Source organism: Corapipo altera, unplaced genomic scaffold (assembly GCF_003945725.1).
Source record: "Corapipo altera isolate COAL_440 unplaced genomic scaffold, ASM394572v1 61281, whole genome shotgun sequence".
NCBI classification, from domain to species: Eukaryota; Metazoa; Chordata; class Aves; order Passeriformes; family Pipridae; genus Corapipo; species Corapipo altera.
The window spans coordinates 3,086,533-3,106,993 of record NW_020884921.1 but is presented as its reverse complement, the minus strand read 5'-3'; the positions used below and the strand labels follow the sequence as shown (position 1 = coordinate 3,106,993).

The window sequence follows — 20,461 nt, the reverse complement described above, 5'->3', positions numbered from 1 at the left end:
AATACTAAAGAAGGGTGAAACTGTTTATGCACTAAAGAGTTCAGAAATCTAGAATAGTATTTTCTGGTTCACTAGTTTTCCTGTTCATAATTGACTTGTAATATTAGGTGATGAGAAGTTTTATGACTATTAAGTAGACATAGAAAAATTACATAGTTAAAAAATTATTTGCTAGTTAATTTTAGAGTAATCTGTAAGTATGATGATGTTCCAATTTGACATTTCTGACTTAGATTTTGATCGTGTCTGTTTTTTCCTGATATAATACTCAAAAAGTAGTATATAGCTAGTGCCTCCTGTTTGAGGCACTTTTCATAAAGATGCATCGTGATACGCTGTCATGCTGCGTTTTGTTGTCTGCTAGCAATGTAGCTGATGAAGTACTAAACTAAAGGTTAGTATTAGGTGAATTTTAATGGAAAATATCTACTCGGGCATTGTGCTGCTAAAACCCTGTTGTGTTCTAAGAAAACATAATTATTTTACCTTCCCCCTCCCCCCCCTCCTTTTCAGCCACCAGAAAGACAAATTGCAGTTGGGATTTGTTCAATGGCTAAGAAATCAAAGTCCAAACCAATGAAAGAAATTCTTGAGCGCCTCTCCATGTTTAAGTATATAACTGTCGTGATATTTGAAGAGGATGTTATCTTGAACGAGCCAGTAGAAAACTGGCCTTTGTGTGACTGCCTCATTTCTTTTCACTCTAAAGGTAAATCTTCTAATGATACCATAAATACTTTTGACATTTAAACTATTTAAGCTATTTGAGGGTGCTTTTATGTTTTTTTATCATGTAGTTTTATTGTATTTCCCTAGCAAGTGATTAATTTGTCTTGTTACTATAATACAACTGACTTTTAAAATACAAGCTTTTGAAATGATACTGTTTTCATTGTTTGAGAAAGTCCTATCTGACATGGTATTGAAATAGCGGTTCCATTGGCAAATACTTGTGGAGCCAGTGGAAATGGTGACCTAACACTTGGTCCAGTGATTGTGAAAGCGTTCTTCTTTCTCAGTGGAAGTGTTGGGTCTCTGAGTTTCTGTATCTCTGCTAGTATCTGAGTTTTATTGTGAGGCCAGGGAATGAACCAAAGAGGGGTGGGCTGAAATTTAAAATCATGTTTTCAAACAAAGCCTTAGTTCTGGCCTTGTGGAAGTGGAGGGCATGTGGAGTGATGAGGAGGAGGGAACTGAAGACAGGAACACTACTTTTGGCAGACTGTACAGAAATTAGGCTGTAGTTTCATGATTGTCTTAAACTGATATTATGTTTGTCTATACTTGAGGGAGCATCCTTGCACTTAAAGGTATTGTTTTGTGATTTTAATTTATTTACCTTAATAAACATTTTAGGATTTCCACTGGACAAAGCAGTTGCCTATGCAAAACTCAGGAATCCATTCATAATCAATGACTTGAATATGCAGTATCACATACAAGACAGGTAAGTAACACTGACTGCCTGTAAAAGCAAGCTATTTTTGTCAAAGACTGGAAGGATTTGTTGTTATTGCATAGCAACAGTATTTTCCCTGCCCATCGAGAAAGGGTTGGAACTAGATTTTTGACATCCCTTCCAATTCAAACCTGTGATTCTATAATTGTACAGTAGTCTAAATAAAATTACAGTGAATGTTATGCTTCATTAATGTGTGCATCATTTCCTGGGATGTGTCTTCATGTGTGGGGTTTTTTTGCTGCTTTTATATTGATACATCTGAACATTTACCAAGTTAGAAATTTGGTGATACATTTTTCTAAAACTTAACAAATAAAAAGTTTTAAACTCTGAAAATATATATAGCATAGCTATGTATGTACATAGCTGTACAAGCTCCTATAATTGTACAACTCATGTGACTTACTAATGGTATCTTTTTATGAAAAGAGGATACTTGACAGAACTTGGTACTCAAAGATCCTGTGGTTATTGAAAGTGAATTTTCTTTTGGAGTTGCAGTCATACATAGTAAATATTAATAAAACAATAGCGAGCTGAATACATAAACACTGGAGACTCCTGAGCAGTGAGCAGACTTGCTTTTTTGAATGCCTTCAGTTGCTGTTCTGTATTAACTTTTTCGATCGTTCATGTTAACAATCGCCTTTATCAAGAGAACTGCTCTATGCAAATTGTTGTTGCACTGCCAGAGAGGAGAGGAAAGGGCTGGTTTTGCAAATTGCATTGTTATTAATGTTGAAGAGATCACTGCAAAGGTACAGCTGTGTCGGTGACCTTAAAGCATTCTATTAGTAAGTAGAGTATTATATATGTAATCTTACCCTGTGTGATTTAAAAAAAATATTGTGTTTATTTTTCTCCTCCTTTACTTGTGGACTGTAAAATGCAAATATTAACAGGATTTGCTGGCTCACTGTGCAACATTTGTTCTTTTCTTTAGAAGAGAAGTCTATGGTATTCTTAAAGCTGAAGGCATTTTACTTCCTCGCTATGCAGTTCTGAACCGTGATCCAAACAATCCCCAAGGTAAAAAAAAACAGTGGCTAAACTATGAACATCTTTTTGTTTCCACTGGAGAACAGTACATACATAGTGGAAAGCTAAATTTTATTGGCTAGACAATGGATTTATGCAGAGTTTAATTTCTCCTCCAGCATTTTAAGTACTGTTGGGGGGGCAGCATGAAAAAGGAGGGGGTTTGAGGCTGTATAAGTGTTGTTTAGCATTAATGAAAACATCAAGACTTTTGTTTTGGTCACAAGTTCAAAACGTATCAGCTTCAGGGAAGAAAATTAACTCCATGGCAGCCAAAAGCAGTACAGTTTTGCATCTGAATAGTGTGATTCTGACATCCTACATCTTATAGATATCATAGAACTGCTAGAATATTAAGGGCCTCCTTACTCAAACTGAGATTCTAACATCAGCAAAGAGAGCAGCATTCATGATGTTATATTTACCACAATAATTAGTGATTTTTACTTAGAAGGCAGAAACAAGTCAGGCTATTGAATACTTTCCCTTCTTAAGTATAAGCAGCCATGTAAAGGAAATCTATTCCAGACATATCTGCAGGTGATATACTCTGAGTATAAACTGGAATTAATTTTTTGTGTAGCTGAAAACAAACTTTTTCTACTAAAATGAAAACTTACATCAACAGTAAGAGATTGCAATGATAGGTCAAGACAAGGGAATTTCGCATTAAAATGTCTGTGTGATCAGAGAATAGGACACTTTTGTGCTACTAAAGTCAAATAAAAAGCTTCTGCATGCAATTAACCAGGATTGAAGAGATTGCTGATCCCGGATACCAGAGAATCTTCTGTGCAGGGTGCATGAATCACACAGTATGAGACAGTTCTCAGCCTATGGAAGGTACTGGGCATCTGACGCTACAGGATGTAGGCTGTCCACCTGCTAGCTCCCTGATAGTTCAGAAGAAGGCACTGAAGAAGAAGACAAACAGTGCTTCCCATTCTCCAAAATACTTCCAAAATATACCACCCATCCAAGCTTAGGCATCTGCAGAAGACTATTTCCTGTCTGACACTGAAGGAATCAACAGAGATTCAGGAACATAGTATTAAAATAACATAATCTAGACCTGGTGCACAGACATGATCATCACGTCTTTGTGCAGTCAGTAACAAATCAGAGAAATGAAAATGTAATACAATATTTTTATTTCAACCTGCAAAATTAATTCAGATCTCTTAAAAATTTGGTTCCATTAGCACGCTATTACATCTCAGTTCTTTGCACTGTTTCTTCAGAATGCAACTTGATTGAAGGAGAAGATCACGTGGAAGTGAATGGAGAAATTTTCCAAAAGCCCTTTGTAGAAAAGCCAGTTAGTGCTGAGGACCACAATGTTTACATTTATTATCCAACATCTGCTGGGGGTGGAAGCCAGAGACTCTTTCGAAAGGTGAGAGTGTGGTACTAAAGCTGTCAAAAAGCTGTAGATGTCTGACAAGATTGCAGAGTAATTCTGTCATGTCCTGCTTGCTTAGGAATACTGACAGATCAGAGAGTTAATATCAGGAGAACATGCAGATTGGATGAAAACCCTTGTTTCTTGCAGTAGATTGTCAGCCACTGCAGATTCTTCAAGATAAAAGAAGCATACACTGTGAATGCATTTTAAGAATCTTACCAAAACAATTTTGGGAACAATCAAAATCTTGCTTCATTTGGTACAGAAGATGTTTTCTCAGTACAATTGCATTATATTAAGGAGTTATGAAGTTTCTCAAGCAGTAGCCCATGAGATTTTTAATGGAAAAATATGTCTTTCAGATTGGCAGCAGAAGCAGTGTTTATTCGCCTGAAAGCAGTGTGAGAAAAACAGGTTCCTATATTTATGAGGAATTCATGCCTACAGATGGCACTGATGTGAAGGTATGAAAACTGCTTGTTCTTGTTTATATTTAGAACAATCAAGTGATCAAAGAGCTTGTCAATTTTAAAGATGATAGTGTATCTTTGTGTCAGGGATTAATTTTAATTGTTTTACTAGAGTTCATTAGTAAAGAACGTAATTCTGATTCTAGCTAAACACAGAGCTGGGTTCTGGCTAAACATAATACTTGCAATGTAGATTAGCTGGAGGCTTATTTCCCAACATATTGTCTTTTTTTTTTTTTTTTTTTTTTCTTTTTTTTGCATTGTATTAGTGCCAGAGCAGCATCTACTTTCCCATGCTAATAGAGGCTCCCTAGATATATCATCTGAATGGTAAAGGTTACAAAAAATCTGTAATTAAAATAGATGTTACCAACTATCTTAGTATGCTAATTAATAAACAAAGGTTACTTTCTAAAATTTTATTAGGTTGAAGAAAATAGCCTTCATTAACCTTATTTGTAATAATTCTCACTCTATCGTTCATTTTTTTCTTAACAGATATAAAGATTAGGTATCATAAAATAATGTTAAAACAGAGCAATAACAAAGTAGGTGTTAAGCCAGCCATGCATGACGATTACTTTGTGTTCATTCTGGCTATTTTAAGCCTATCTGAAAACATGTGAAAAAAATGCATAAGTATGCATAAGAGATTTAGACAAAAAGTGTAGATGTAGAAAGTGTGAGGTCTAATCCAGTCCTAGGCAAAAGAGCCTTTTTATGTATTGCAATCAACTTCTTGGTATCACTTGGTGAATGCTCTTTTCATCTTCTCAGAAAAATCCTGATCTTTAAGTCACTGTATTTTAATGTATATTCTTATTTTGTGCAACACTTTGCAGTAGGTTAATTTGAGTTTACAGACATTTGTATAAGAGTTTTATCAACTTTCCGAAACGTTTCTTGCAACATGAAGAAATGCAAATGAAGGATGGCATCTCTTTGACTACTTATAGTATAGTCATGAAGCAGCAGCTGTGGGCTTTTAACACAGAAAAAAACCCCAAACTTTTCTTAACAAGAAAATCGATTTTCTTAGCAATTTGGCAGCTTCTCTTAACTCACTCTCTTGCCCAAATTCAGTAAAGTGGTATTTGCAATCATCTGGTTTAGCTGAATACTTTTTTATCAGTGCTTGGAGTTTTGTTTTTAATTAAAGAGACTGTAGCCCACTTTTGACAGCTGCTGCTGAGTCTCTTCTAGCATATGCCCCAATCCTTTCAGTGAGCATCAGAACTGCAGTGGAGAGATAACACAGTTGTTCTCTCAAGCTCCTACCTTGTCATACTGAAACTGGGCAGATCTTTTCTTTGTTTAGTCCTGTCTAAAATGTAAAAATATTTTTTTAATGAGGAGGATCGCTTATTGCTGCAGCCAGATTTCCATAAGTAAATTGAAGTAATTCTCAAATTAACCTGTTTTCCAAGTTCTGCAGATGTTTTTGAGAGGAAAATGTTATTCTTTACCTCTCTGCCACCATAACTGAGAAATTAATTTTTATTCATCAAGTTTTATAATGACTGTTCTTGTGTTGTTGTAGGCTGTGGAATGGATGTTCTCTGAAGGCAGAGAATGCCATTGAGGAGGAAAGTTTGGTGTGACCTTTTCAATGATGAAAGCAGCTAGTATCTTTTGAAGTCGTTACCCCAACTGGGATAAATTTAGCAAAATGTATTCATACGTGTAACATAATTTAATCACACTGAATCAAGAGCTCGTGTTTTTCAATTCAGGTGTATACAGTGGGTCCAGACTATGCTCATGCTGAGGCCCGGAAGTCTCCAGCTCTGGATGGCAAGGTAGAACGAGATAGTGAAGGAAAAGAAGTGAGGTATCCAGTCATCCTGAATGCAAGAGAGAAGTTAATTGCTTGGAAAGTATGCCTTGCCTTTAAGGTAAGCTGATTACTTTCCTATCTGATCAAACATTTAGTGTTAATTAGTTGTTACATGAAACTTCTGTAGGGTTTTAGAGCACAGAGCGAGCAGTGGTAATGGCCGCAGAACACCTACGAAGGTGAAAAGTTAAACTTAAACATCTCTTTTTAATCTAGAAAAATTCTTCTTTTAATATACTGAAAAGTTCTGGATGAGTTGTTTATATTGCATTGGTTTCCTGAATTCACATGTTACTGTTGTGCTTTGCTAGCTCACAGTGTATCTATTCCATGCATAATATTTTCACACCTTTTGGTAATGGTTTTACTATTACCAAACTCAGTTTCAGTAACATTTTTGTAACTTTTGTTACCCAGTATTTACAGTGGGTACAAATTAAATGTTAATTTGGTATTGATATGACTAGGTCCTAATTTGAAGTGTTTATTAGTTTCCATTTTTTGTATGATTTTAAAATTCCTTTGTTCAAAACTTAGGTCTTTTACCCTCCTTTCACCTGTTCCATTAAAAGGCTTTCAGTCTGTTTCCTTGCCTGTATGTAACTGTGATGGCATTCTGGAGCCTGTAGGATTTGAATCTCTATCAGCAAAGTGGACTTTGAGGTCTTAAGAAGTAATCCGTTGAAATATCTTTTAGTATCCTGTACTAATGATGTCAGTAGTATGTCAGTGTCAAAACTATTCTGTCAATTTTTGATTAAAATTTTTTTTTCCAATATTTTTGTGATTTTTTGCCTACCACCCTTATAAACTATGTCTAGGGGAAAAACACTGTTAGAAAGGGGAATTTGTAGGCCTCTCATTGCTTATGCTGTAAATCTTGAAGGTTAAGTTTGTGCGTATGTGAACTTGACATTCAACACTGATACTGCTAGGGATGTGCAGGAAGGGTATAATCAATTTGGGGATACAAAGTTAGAAATGGGAGGATGTTTGCATGACATGAGTGAACCTAACATGGAACTGACAAAAGGTACTAAGTATAAAATGTGTCATATTTTTGTCATGTTTTCAGATGAATACTCTGTTAAAATATAAAGTTTGTTTAGAATAAACAGTTCTAAGGAAGGTGATAAATTACTTGAACCCTTATTGTTAAAAACAGCAAACAGTTTGTGGCTTTGATTTGCTGCGTGCTAATGGACAGTCCTATGTCTGTGATGTGAATGGCTTCAGTTTTGTGAAAAACTCCATGAAGTACTATGATGATTGTGCTAAGATATTGGGGTAAGAGTTTACTGATTTATTTCAGATTTGCTTCTTCACTCAGTTGCATAGTTTATATACTACAGATTTCTTATTAATTAATTATTTAAAATTAAATATCACATAAAATAAGTAATTACATTAAACAATAAAGTAAATATATTATTAAAGAGAATCATCAGTCAATAAATAAATAAATACTAAAAAGCAAGTGCTGTCCTCAAAGTAGGCGGATCGCATTTTGGCCAGTTAAACTGGCTTTACAGTAAGATTGCACTGATGAGGTACAGCATGACTTTCTGCATCATGTAATGGCCTGGAATCTTATTATCGAGGAAGAGCTAAGCTGAAATCCTAGATAACAGCTGTAGTTCTGTTGCTTTAAGTCACTTTTTGAGTTAGAGTTACAATTCTCAAACCCATTTTGATTTCTCTTTATTTAAATTGTTGTAGCTGTTGAATTCTCTTTTAAAAAAGTTACTTCATTGTTTTTTCTCACAATTTATTCTCTAAGGTAATACACTACAGTGTTAAGCCACAGCAGGTTTTTTCACACTTTTTAGCAGTAAATTTTGCCTTATTCTACTTTAGGATGCACAATTGTTTTCTTCCATGTTACTGCTTCTTATGTAGGTATTAATCTGAAGTTCAGTGTATTTTTATGAGACACTTTTGAAACAGAACATTAGCAAGATGTACCAACCTTCTTGAGGTGGAGAGTGTGTTGTTATTTTGTGGTTATTACCAGAGACTGTACCTATATTTCCAGTTTTATCACAGAGACTTTTGAGAAATTACCAGTAAAAGGTACCAGTTACTCTTTGAGAATGGCTTGGTGATTATCAGGGGCTTTTAGCTGGGCAGTGGAGTTAATTGTCTGCATATTTAAGAGAACAAGACTAATTCATACCCAAGCAGTTCCTTTAGGAGCTGGAGTTGAAAAGCTGAAGTTTATTACAAATACAGGGCCAGTAGTCTAACATCTGTGTAGCAGCTGTAGTAGCTTTAAATTGTTGTTTAAGTAGGTTTTTATTATACAATTAAAAGAAAAATGTGCATCTAGAGGCTCATGGCTACTAGTACTCTAAAACTACATTAATAAAAATGCACATATATATATATGTATATATAAAACTGCTTTGGTTTGGAGTTCATGTGTGTTTTGTAAACTGTGCTTTAAACTTACTTAATTTTTTTTTTTTCTTTTTAACCCCTTTTTTTTTAGAAATATCATAATGAGAGAACTTGCTCCGCAGTTTCAGATACCATGGTCAATTCCTTTGGAAGCTGAAGACATCCCTATTGTGCCAACCACCTCTGGAACAATGTAAGAAAACAGTTACTACACTTGGATTGTGCAAACTCCCGATGTAACTTTTGTGTGAATTTTTTTTTCTCTTTACAAGGTGTGCCCACTTTGGCCTATGAATGCTTGTTTTGTGTGCTGAAAACAAGGAAGGAATTACAATTGCTATGCCAGCAGTCAGAGTTTCTCACCCTTAGTCAAGCTGAGTATAGAACAGCAGATTTTCAAGTGTAGCATCTTTTATGCATAGCTTCCACTGCTAATCACTGTTCCAGCACCAACTTAATATGCGCTTCTAATAAACATCCTCTCTCATTTAATGATCCTCAAAATTGCCGTTTTAAAAACTACTTAAAATAGATACTCTGTAGTTACCTAAGTCTTAAAATCAGTATTTATATTTTACACTTTACATCATTTTCAGTTAACCTTATATTCTTACATATCCTTCCATCACTTCTGTAGTTATGTCAGATGTCTACAACTTTGTCAGTTGTCTTGATTGTGGTTGGTTTAATGTTAATTAAATCTGTAGGCAGAATTGTGAAATATGACTCTCTTGAAATTTCAGGATGGAGCTCAGATGTGTTATAGCTGTAATACGCCACGGGGACCGAACACCAAAGCAAAAAATGAAAATGGAGGTAAAACATCAGAGGTCAGTGGAAACTTGGTAAAAATTATTGCCCATGTTTTAAAGCAGAGGATTCTTGGCGTTGTGCAAGCAATGAGTTGAGCAGGAATTGCATAATTGCACGTTGTTTTTTGCTTTGTTTTCTTTTAAATCTAACTGATACTGTAGTTAATTAAAAAGCATGCACCTCTCTTCCTAACAGAACTGTCAAATTACTTGAGAGATTTCTTTCAACACATGGCTTGTGAACTGTCCTGTTTGATCTTAAGGAAAATGTGTTTATATCTGTAGATGTCTTTATTCAAAATAATGCAGCAAAGAATATTTCTGGTTCTCCTTTAGACCGTGACTTCTGCGTTTCGCTTTTTGTCATAACTATTCTTGTGTGAGGTGTCATCTTGCAGTAACACCTTTTTGTTCTTCATTTTTGTCAAAGTATTATGACTCAGAATTTCTGGTAGATACCATGTTTATGTTAGCATTTATAAAATGACTTATGTAATTGACCTGGAATTTGTTGAAATTTCAGTAAAAAAGAATTAATTGTTTTGTGACTAGATTCTCGCATTCAAAACATGCTGAAGAAGTGTAGGACTGCTCCTTTTCTGTGTTTTGGTCCCTACTTCTGTTCAGGATCATTCTTGAAGGTTAAGAATTCACATTATCTGCATATTGAAATATGTAGAATATTCTTTGTCTTTTTTTTTTAATACTTAGCAAGTTAGTAAAAGAACATTTTTAGTGCTCTTATTTCTCAACTTTCTGGGAAAATAGGATTTGAATAAAATCTGGTTTGACCTCTGTAGCGCAGGTTTTAACATGATTTTCATATAGTGTAAAGGTGCTAATTTTAGTCTACTTTAAGAGGCACTTGTTCAAGTACTATTTTAATTTATTAACTGAATTTTAAATGACTTTTCTTTTTTTAAAGATTTTTTGATCTCTTTGAAAAATGTGATGGATATAAATCTGGAAAACTAAAACTGAAAAAACCAAAACAATTACAGGCAAGTTGGTCTTTATTGTCTTGATGTAGTATTTTGTAAATAGAAATTTATTTAAATAAATCCTATGTTTCCTTTCTTTAGGAAGTGCTTGATATAGCAAGGCAGCTCCTTGTAGAACTTGGGCAAAACAATGATTCTGAAATTGAAGAAAGTAAAGCAAAACTTGAACAGCTAAAGACTGTGTTAGAAATGTAAGTGTCTAATTTTTAGGTTTCATAGCAACAAAGTTCTGTCTGCTGTTTTGACCTCAGCGAAGTTCTGTCTCGTGTTTTGACCTGTTTCACCAGTTACTACCTGAATTGCAATGTTACCAAATATGTAATGATATAGTAATTCAAGCACAAAGGTTATGAAGAGAAAGGATGTCATGTTTGAATCAGGCCATTGCTCTTTTCTTTTCTTCTTTTTAATTGAACTTGTTTCTGTATCTAGTGTCTTAGTATACTTTTGACATGAGAAGGTTGCTCTCTTGGGTATCAAATTTTGTCTTCTTGCATGTTTTTAAAATGAAGGGTCTACTTCTTGCAGTGTGACATAAGAAGTCTGATAGAGCCAGTAAAAATTTTCATCATGTGTACTTGTCTACTTACAGCAGACTTGGAAGATTGCAAATAAATCATTGTATAATATGCCTGAAATATTAAGTAACTTAAAAAAAATAAAACTCCAACCAAACAAACAGAAAACAACAGAAAAAAAATAAGGCTTCAAGATTTGTTAAAGATCTGGAATCTTAGAATGCTAAATGGAAGTGGATAATTTTAATTTAAAAATTATCAGAGCACAGACAGCTATTACTGAAATTTATGATGATTGTTTGAAATCTTAAGTTCTGCTTTGAGAACCTAATGGGCTAAAAAAATAGTAGCCATCTACACTGTCAGACCAGATTCTTGATAGCCATGTAATTTTGTGTCTGAATAGATAAATTACTTGTGCAGTCTACCAGTGCTGCTTGTTGTTGTTTAGGATTTTGTTTTCCAATTTTAAGAGTTGTAAAAAAATAGTAGATCGTATTTTAAGATATTTCATTATCGCACAGTTGTTACTTCTGTTAGTTCTGTTCTTGTTGAATTAATGTTTGTTCTAAGCACTGCTTCAATAAATGGTGGTCAAATGCACAAATCAGTGAACAACATCCTGTTACAAGATCTTAGTAGTTTTGGGGGAAAATATTTTAAAAGTTTCTCTCCCACTTCCTCTCTCACTTTTTTTTGTCCCCACTTCAGGTATGGGCATTTTTCAGGCATCAATCGCAAAGTTCAGTTAACATATCTTCCTCATGGCTGCCCTAAGACTTCCAGTGAAGAGGAAGGTATTGCATTACTTTTGCACCTAATCACTTAATACCATGTGTATTTTAATAGTCACGGACTACTGGCATGACATGTCTTGATGTTAAGAAGAAGGGATATTTTGTTTTGAATGAATGTTTGTATTGTTGGCAGATATTTACAGTCTCTTAACATGCTGAATTGTGTACCTAAAACTATTTAGTAAATTTTTATTCTAACACTATTCTTTTGTAATAGAAAAGTAGCATGAAAAGAAACTTCAGTAATTTCACCAAGATGATGTTTTGAGCTAGGATAAGAAAATCTCACTCAACAATTACTACTATCTTTAAAACTTTTATAAGCTGTAGGGTGTTTAGCATCCAATTTGTTTTAGTTGTTCTGTCTTGATTTACTTTCTGCTTCAGATTGCGTGCTAAATATTTTTTACTTATATTTTCTTCATAGTTTACCTACTTTGGTTTTTACTATTTAAAGTGCCCACTTAGTTTACCAGGTCAATATTTTCTTAATGTTAGAATGCTGTTAAAGATTCATAATGCTGAAGAGATCCTTTACTGAAGCCCTGCAGAGACCAAATATTTTTTGTTCATTTGGAAAAAAACCTTACAATTTACTTCATTGCTAAACTCCTCTCTTTGTGTGCAATTAGATAATAGAAGAAATGAGCCATCCCTGCTTCTGGTTCTAAAATGGGGAGGAGAATTGACCCCTGCAGGCAGGGTTCAAGCAGAGGAGCTTGGAAGAGCTTTCAGGTGTATGTATCCAGGTGGACAAGGTAAAAAAAAATTATAGTAATATTTCTTTTAAAAGTGATGAATGTCATAAATCACTTTGGAAGATAATCCAGTGGAAAATGAGAGTCTGAGCAAAATGTTTGTTTGATAGGAGATTATGCTGGATTTCCTGGATGTGGTTTACTTAGATTACACAGCACTTACCGACATGATCTCAAAATCTACGCTTCTGATGAGGGACGAGTTCAGATGACTGCAGCAGCTTTTGCAAAGGTACAATGTGAAATGGTATTTTCAGTTTTAAAATTCTTATGTTCTCACACCTGTTTTTTCTTTTGAAAGCTGGAAGAGATTTATGGTTTATCAGAAAAATGTATTTTCAAAGAGTAGTTCAGTGTGAAAAAGTATTCCGTTAATGAGCCAAGCATTTGAAATTCTTGAGCAGATGAAGACAGGTTTTAATTAAACAGCCATGTCCTAGGCATCTGTGTCCTTCACGACAAATCCATAGAATTCCATGAACAAGCTAAAGTCTGCTCATTTGAAGACCAGAGCTCTAATGCAAGTATTTGTCTTGTTCACTTGTCCAAGGATCTGTTATGAGATTTCAGTTACCAAGAGTGCCATTGACCTTCCCATTCCCGAGTAACACTTCTGAGTGACAGCTCCAGGGCAATACCTCTGCTCAATAGTTCATCAGTAACCTGTGTCGAAAGAATTGTGCTGGTTGTTTTCCAGAAATCTGGATTGCTTGTCCCCTGCAATATTGCCTATGCATGAGGTATTCAGGGCCAAGTGCACCCATGGAAAACAGGGTCTGCAATCAGGAGGCTTTCTCCAGTTTTGTTAAGAAAGCTTTATCCATTTCCCCTTTTAATTCAGATGGTCTGTAGCAAAGGCCCACCCTGTTGTTGTCCTATGCTTATTTGTCCTCTGATCCTTACAAATAAGTTCTCAACTTGTTTGTCACTAGTTTGAAAGCAGAAGACCTCATGTTCAAGCTACTCCTTGATGAAGAGCCCAACTCTATCTCCTTTCCAAAAGGCCCTGTACCTAGTTATAGCAAAACACCATTCATGTGAACTGTTCTACCACGTCTCTGTAATCTGACTTAGCTTTAAGCTCTACAAGTCTTCAAACTTCCTGTTTCTCCTGTTTGATTCCGTGCTGCATCTGTTTGTACAGAAATATTTCAGCCACCTGACCTGCTTTTTCCTTGGTCAGCAGGCTTGAAGAGACACCACCCCATTTCCTTCCTTATTCCAGAGGCTTTCTGTTGCCAGAAAATTCATGAAAGTTTTTAGCCTTCTTCATTTTGGAATTCTCCGTTCACCTCTTTTTCAAGGCCTTTGGTTGTCCTGTGACTCACAGGACTTTTGCCTCTGCAGAGTCTCTGCAAAGACCTGAGCAGCTGTCACCTCCCAGGAGCAGTGTTGGCACCCAGTGATTTGGGTTGCTTCAACTGGTGCTGGGGAGTATGCTCTGACATGTCACCATCACTGTTGCACCATCTGTACCAATCGTGCACACTGAGACAGTGTTTTGGGGGTCATTTCTATGCAAATACCTGCACTGTGTCTCTGTTTATCCAACCCATATACAAGTGATACCATCTCGAATTTAAATTAGTGGTTTGGGTGGGTTTTTTAAGATACTCATATTCTTATCTGTTTTGCCTGAATAGTTGTGTTATTTGCTTCAGGGACTGCTGGCCTTAGAGGGAGAGCTGACTCCTATTCTTGTCCAGATGGTAAAAAGTGCTAATATGAATGGTCTATTGGACAGTGACAGTGATTCTTTAAGCAGCTGTCAGCATCGTGTTAAAGCAAGACTCCATGAAATTCTCCAGAGAGACAGAGAATTTACTGCTGATGACTATGATAAGGTTAGCATATGATTAGTTTCCTATGAAATAAAATAAGTAGCCACAAAAATTCCTGTGTAAAAGTAATGAGCAGTGATTTTACATATCTATTTTGAAAAATTATTTGTGTGCTTTCAAATAGTTTGAACTACAAGGGAAACGATACTAATTGTGCTGTAGGTATTTTGTCTTGTAAGTTGAATAATCAGAATAGCTACAAACTTTGAAATAGGAGTAGATAGGGACCTCATTCATATGTATTTTTCACCGTTCCATTAAAAATATTTTAAGTATTCAAGAAATTAAGTTATATTGTTCAGAGTTTTTGTAATACTTTGACAGTATGTGGTATTACAAAACGTTTTCCTGCCTACTGTGGTTGTTTCAATATTTAATCTGCTACAAGGTTTTTGCTTTGGTTTGTTTTTTTTTAAACTAAGAATACTAAGATGCTGAAAACCAGTAGAATACTTTCTAATGAATGAAAAGGAAATACTTTATTAATATGCTAAATTAGTGCATAATAATACAGTTTATGTTGACTTAGTACAGAACACTTGCAATTGTTCCTGGTTTTAAGTGTAAGTAATATTTGTTATTGGGAAGAAACTACTCTCTTTCAATTGTTTTCACTCTGTCTCATGTAACAGCTAATACAAGTCCTCAAATGAGGTTTAATCTTAAACTGCTATTTTTGGAAAGATATGGAGAGCAAATTAATGAAGAACAGTTTTACTACCCTGCTTGTATACTCTGTGGATTCATTTAAATGTGTAAAGTATCCTTCAAACCACTGCCAGCAGTGGATTCACCAGTACTTGGAAAAAGGGAGTGGGTACAAGCTGTCAAGGATTTACTGATGTTTGCCATATAGAAGTCATGGGATTTGAAATGTGACTGGAACTAACAGAGCAGTCCTTCAGTCACTGAAGGAACTAACCTTTGGGATTATAAAGCGATAATAACTTTTGTGAGGTTCATTTATATGTGGGTGTTATTTCAACTTGCTTGTGATTTGGGAAAACCACATGAGGTTTATTCCTGTGCCCCTCTCTCTGTTATGCATAAATAAATCAATTCCTTGATTTACTTGGACATGATATGGAGGTAGAAACTACTTATTATTAGGTAGAGGGCAGAAGTTTTCCATATCCAAGTTATTCTACACATTTTAGGAAAGGAAGGAAAGTGCAAATATATATGTGTTATGTGTATAAATTACTGTTTAATCTCATTGCTGACTTTGGTTTCTGCAGACTTTTCCAAAAAAAAGTGAGGCTAAGGCTCACTTACATGGATTTGACTATTGTTTTAGTGATGCTGGATGGTATAATTTGTAACTTCTACAACTTCTAAAGAACATCTTATATGTTCTTGATATATGTGCATTTAAAGGGTGTCTTTTTGCGTTTGTGTCCTGCAGTCCTATAGAAACACAAACTGAAAACAGGAACAAACTGGTTTTTTAGGTTTGATTGCTATTGCAAATCTGGTTCTTCCCCCCAGTTTTGCTAAGAAAGGTACTTTATGGAACAAAAAGTATTTTGTGCAACATGTAGCCTAATGACAACATTTTTCACAGCTTTTTTTCATAAGCTTTAGGATACAGAAGTTACTTGAAAGGGAGTTATGGAAGCTTGCTAAGTATATACAAAGTTTTAAACATCTTTAAAATTTTCCTGTCTTGGAACGAAAAAAGCAGGTTTATGAATTCCTGTAGTAGCTCACATTTACTGTATAGAATTAACTACCGTATGAATTTCCTGTCACCTTTGAATTTCTAGTCAATCTTACTACCTTTCAATGTATTTTCTTTTTGTAATGCCTCAAAGGGAGTATCTAATTGAGAAATGATTAAAAAGAGAACAGCAACCTGCTTGAATGCTTTTTCTCCAGTACTTGGAATCTTTCATATGTTCCATCTTACCTGAGGTCTTTCAAATATATTCTGTTAAGGTATTTTTTTGTTTATATCAAATTGCAGCTTACTCCATCTGGAAGCATCTCATTGATAAAATCAATGCAGGTTATTAAAAATCCTGTAAAGACATGTGACAAGGTCTATTATTTGATCCAGAGCTTGACATCTCAGATCAGGCAAAGAATGGAAGATCCAAAGTCTGCAGGTACTCAAACAAATCTGTAGTTTTATTTAGTTTCTCTTGTTAATGTATGAGAGATAATTGTAATATAACTTTTTGTCATCAAACTCACTTTTAGAAGAACTTCAGTCAACCAGTGGGTTAGGGATTTTCACATTGTGATTTCATATGCATAATTTTAAAGTAAAAAGCAAAAGGAACATGTGGCCATATTGCAGGTAAAGGTTCTGTGGTGGTCAGATGTTCAGGCCTCCAGTGCTTGCAGAAATTCTTGTCTTAATTATTTGAAACTCGCCATTCCACAAAAGTAACAGGAAAAGCAGATGGTACTAAAGCTAGCTTATATAGGTACATTTTATATTTAAGTATCTTTGCTGAAGATCTGTTGCTTGCTGTATGATGTGTTGTAGTGTTGCATAAAATGATACTCAGTATTAGTGGTGGCCAACCAGTGAGCTGGAGTGGCCACAGTGCTTTTTCATTGCTAGCTAAATATTAGAATGCTTGCTGTCAATGTTCTCTGCAGTGTTGAGTATGCAAACAGCTTCTGTCTGAGGCTGAACAGTGCAAGTGTCACCTGTACAAAGTATCAGTGTTTTTTGTCTACTTGGTCTAATCTCCTGTCCCAGGATGGGGATAATTCATCCTTTTTACCTGTCTCTTGCTGTTGATGTGTGCAGGAGAGACAAACGGAATGTGTCGTCTCTTCTAAAACAAACATGTTGGATTGCTCCTCTTCCTCCCTCCTAGAATTTTCTTAAAGCTTTTTAGTTGCTTTTTTCCCCTTTTTAATATATATCTGTGCTATAGGACACCTTATTCTTGGTGCTGTAGTTTTGATTAAAGGGCCAGTGATGCATTTCTGCAGCACTGCTTTGTACTATGGTAGTGCTGTGATGCTTTCCACACTAAAACTAGCCATATGCACAGGTGTTTGTTCTTCTTAGAAGTAATGAAGTTAACTTATGCAATCCCGTTTATCCCTCTGTAATTTCATTGTTACTACCATGTAATTCAAATGTCCTTTTGTTACTTGAATGGTCTTGATTACTTAGAAGAGGTATGTGTCTATCCAGATATTCAACTGTACCACAGTGAAACTCTAGAGCTGATGCTGCGCAGGTGGGCCAAGCTGGAAAAAGACTTCAAAACAAAAAATGGAAGATATGATATTAGCAAAATTCCTGATATTTATGACTGTATAAAATATGACGTACAGCACAATGGATCCTTAAAATTAGAAAACACAATGGAATTATACAGGCTTTCAAAGGCGTTAGCTGACATTGTTATTCCTCAGGTAAGCATTTTTTAGTTATTAAATAGAAGAAATTGTAGAATAAGTGCTTTTTCAAATATTTTGAAAATGTCTACTCTGTCTTTTCTATTGAAGTTCCTGTATTTTGCAATAATAGAAACCTCTAACATTATCCCTTTTTTTTCAGTACCAAGCTGATTGGTTTTTATAGGAAAAATTTGATTCATAATTCATTAAGATGAGTTTGAGGTGAATCTTTCTAGCAATTTAAGATGTGAACATGCCTCCTTCCTTTACAGTAGTGTATTAAAATAAAGTAGTTTATCTCATTCATCTTCATAGATTTAAGTGCAGCCTTTTTGAACACCTGTGTGTTCTGACATTGCTTTTAATTTCATTTTTCCTGCTTATAGCAATTTGATTTTTGGGCTCTTTGCAAATGAGACTGTTAATCGTAATCTATGTAATTTAACCTGTTTTAAGCAATGTAAATTTAAAAAGACATTCCTGCTTTTTCAAAATGCTGACACTCTGTGATAAGAATGTAGACATCAAGTTCCACAGAATTTCAGGCAAGATAGCAGATGGAGATGGTAGCAGGAAGGAGGAGTGACCCCCTAGATGTTTTGCTTAAGAAAAAGATCATGCCAGAAGATGAATCTTCTTTTATGGTTTAACTAATGAATGAAAAACTATTTCTCTGTATCAAATCAAACAGCGAAAAGGCAAACTGCTTGTTTGGTACATAAGTAATCAAATGTCGTAAAAGTGTTAAAATGGTTTGCAGCCAGGGCAAACTAGTAGATGAGTAATTTGGTTTAATATAGAAGCTTTGAATTAGAAGGCATTTTAATCTTTAACTGAATTTTAAAAGTCAATTTCTTCTTACACAGGAATATGGTATTTCTAAAGCTGAGAAACTGGAGATTGCCAAAGGGTACTGCACTCCTCTAGTCAGAAAAATTCGTTCTGACCTTCAGAGAACTCAAGATGATGACACTGTAAATAAGCTTCACCCTCTGTAAGCCAGTTACTTTTTTACATGGTTACAATAATTCCTGTAAGAATTGATGTAGATATTCCGTAGCTTTCATATTTGAAGTGTCTTTTTAGCTCATAGTAATCAGATATTATTATTTATTTATTTGTCGACAGCTTTTTTTAAAATAGGGACACATCTCATCATGTTCTAATAGCACTTTTCTTTCTTTTAAGTTACTCCAGGGGTGTTATGTCCCCGGAACGCCACGTTCGCACACGGCTCTATTTTACCAGCGAGAGTCACGTCCACTCCCTGTTATCCACCCTTCGTTATGGTGCCTTATGTGATGTGAGTTCAACACTTTCTCTGTTAAAGCTCTGAAGAGGAACCTTAAGGACTCAATCTTGCTATGATTGTGTCAACTGAAAGCATAATTTTCTTAAATGACTTTGAAATTTATCACATTTTTTAAAATATTTGATTTCTTATTATATATGCAGAGACACGTTTCAAATTGCATTGGCTGTGTTGTGTTAGTCACAAATATATTTGGAAAGGACAGATACTTTTTTTTTCTCCTATGTTGTCACCAGTAATTCTTCCAACTCTTTTTCCTTCCAGTTATCATTTAGCATTTTCTTGAATTTACTTCTGGACTGGCTTGTTATTTTTGACTACTGACATATTGTCAGGACCTCCCTACCTGACTTAAAGAATGCTCATGTAGTGCAAAGTTTCTCCTGTACAGTGAATTGTCTTACTTTTCTATACTGTTGTAGAATACCACAAAGGGGGTGCATTATTCTCCATCTGATTGTCTTTGACACCAAGAACTAAAAAAGACAAGGTCTTCAGATTCAGAAATTACTTAACTGAGTTCTTGGACAGGATAAATGCAGCACGACAAATCCCAGCTAACTGCTTGTAAAACTGACTAACATACTAGCTTTTGAAATCACTGTATTGACATACTTGCTTCTGGTAATGGATGACTAAACTCACTGATGGCAAAAGCATTTTTCATCCTAGACCTCGGTGAAATGCTACAACAGATGCACTCCAAGTTTTAGTCTGATACACATTTAATTTTTCTTTAAGGTGGATTACTAAATGGTTTCTTTCCTAGGGCATGAAAAAGGTAACTACTCATTTCAGTAGTTTAGGATGTGATGGTTGTATTTCCTCTATATACTAGAAAGCTTCATTTACTTTGTCTGTTTGACTGTTAGCATGATACCTGGAAACAGTTTCCATAATATAGTTGTTAAAATGAGTTTCTTGCTAAATTAGTGATTCTCATTGGGAGAATTTTAAAACAGTGCCTGATACAGGGGGGTAGGCCCAAAAGAATTAACTAAGAAATTTGGGCCTGCTAACAAGCTGCCAACATCCAAGACGACCTGTCTACAAGACATATCATCATTGTCAAAAGAACATGAAAGACACACTGAAATAAAATATGAAAAGTTCTCCCTTCCACTTCTCATTCATTTGATGAGTAATTTTAACTCACTTGGTTTTTTGGATGTATCTCTGCATTTTCCTTAGGTGTGATAAGCTTTGTGCTTCTGGTGTAAATTTAAAATCTGTGTAAGTGGGGAAAAGGCGAAATCATCAGTCTTTTTAAAGAAAATAGCAAGGTTTTTGTATTGATTTTTTTGTTTTTGTCCCTTCATAAGGAATCAAAAGATGAACAATGGAAACGAGCTATGGATTATTTAAATGTGGTCAATGAACTCAATTACATGACACAGATTGTTATCATGCTTTATGAGGACCCAAACAAGGTATTTAAAAT

At 35.0% G+C, this 20,461-nt stretch overlaps 1 protein-coding gene across 14 annotated transcripts in view; it reads left to right on the top strand.

The window, feature by feature from the left end:
• The window catches only part of PPIP5K2 (diphosphoinositol pentakisphosphate kinase 2), a 47,491-nt gene that overhangs the window by 11,142 nt on the left and 15,888 nt on the right, over positions 1-20,461 (top strand). For all 14 annotated transcript variants that reach the window (XR_003529931.1, XR_003529932.1, XR_003529933.1 and 11 more), the window contains exons 3-22: positions 514-709; positions 1,357-1,447; positions 2,406-2,491; positions 3,742-3,896; positions 4,268-4,369; positions 6,109-6,270; positions 7,378-7,499; positions 8,704-8,805; positions 9,356-9,442; positions 10,350-10,425; positions 10,507-10,616; positions 11,655-11,740; positions 12,373-12,498; positions 12,609-12,730; positions 14,160-14,342; positions 16,306-16,447; positions 17,500-17,723; positions 18,575-18,702; positions 18,897-19,011; positions 20,343-20,450. Coding sequence is in view for 11 of the 14 variants with exons in the window: in XM_027656877.1 (XP_027512678.1) it covers positions 514-709; positions 1,357-1,447; positions 2,406-2,491; positions 3,742-3,896; positions 4,268-4,369; positions 6,109-6,270; positions 7,378-7,499; positions 8,704-8,805; positions 9,356-9,442; positions 10,350-10,425; positions 10,507-10,616; positions 11,655-11,740; positions 12,373-12,498; positions 12,609-12,730; positions 14,160-14,342; positions 16,306-16,447; positions 17,500-17,723; positions 18,575-18,702; positions 18,897-19,011; positions 20,343-20,450 (2,523 nt within the window). In the remaining 3 variants the exon portion in view is untranslated. The remainder of the gene's footprint in view (positions 1-513; positions 710-1,356; positions 1,448-2,405; positions 2,492-3,741; positions 3,897-4,267; positions 4,370-6,108; positions 6,271-7,377; positions 7,500-8,703; positions 8,806-9,355; positions 9,443-10,349; positions 10,426-10,506; positions 10,617-11,654; positions 11,741-12,372; positions 12,499-12,608; positions 12,731-14,159; positions 14,343-16,305; positions 16,448-17,499; positions 17,724-18,574; positions 18,703-18,896; positions 19,012-20,342; positions 20,451-20,461) is intronic.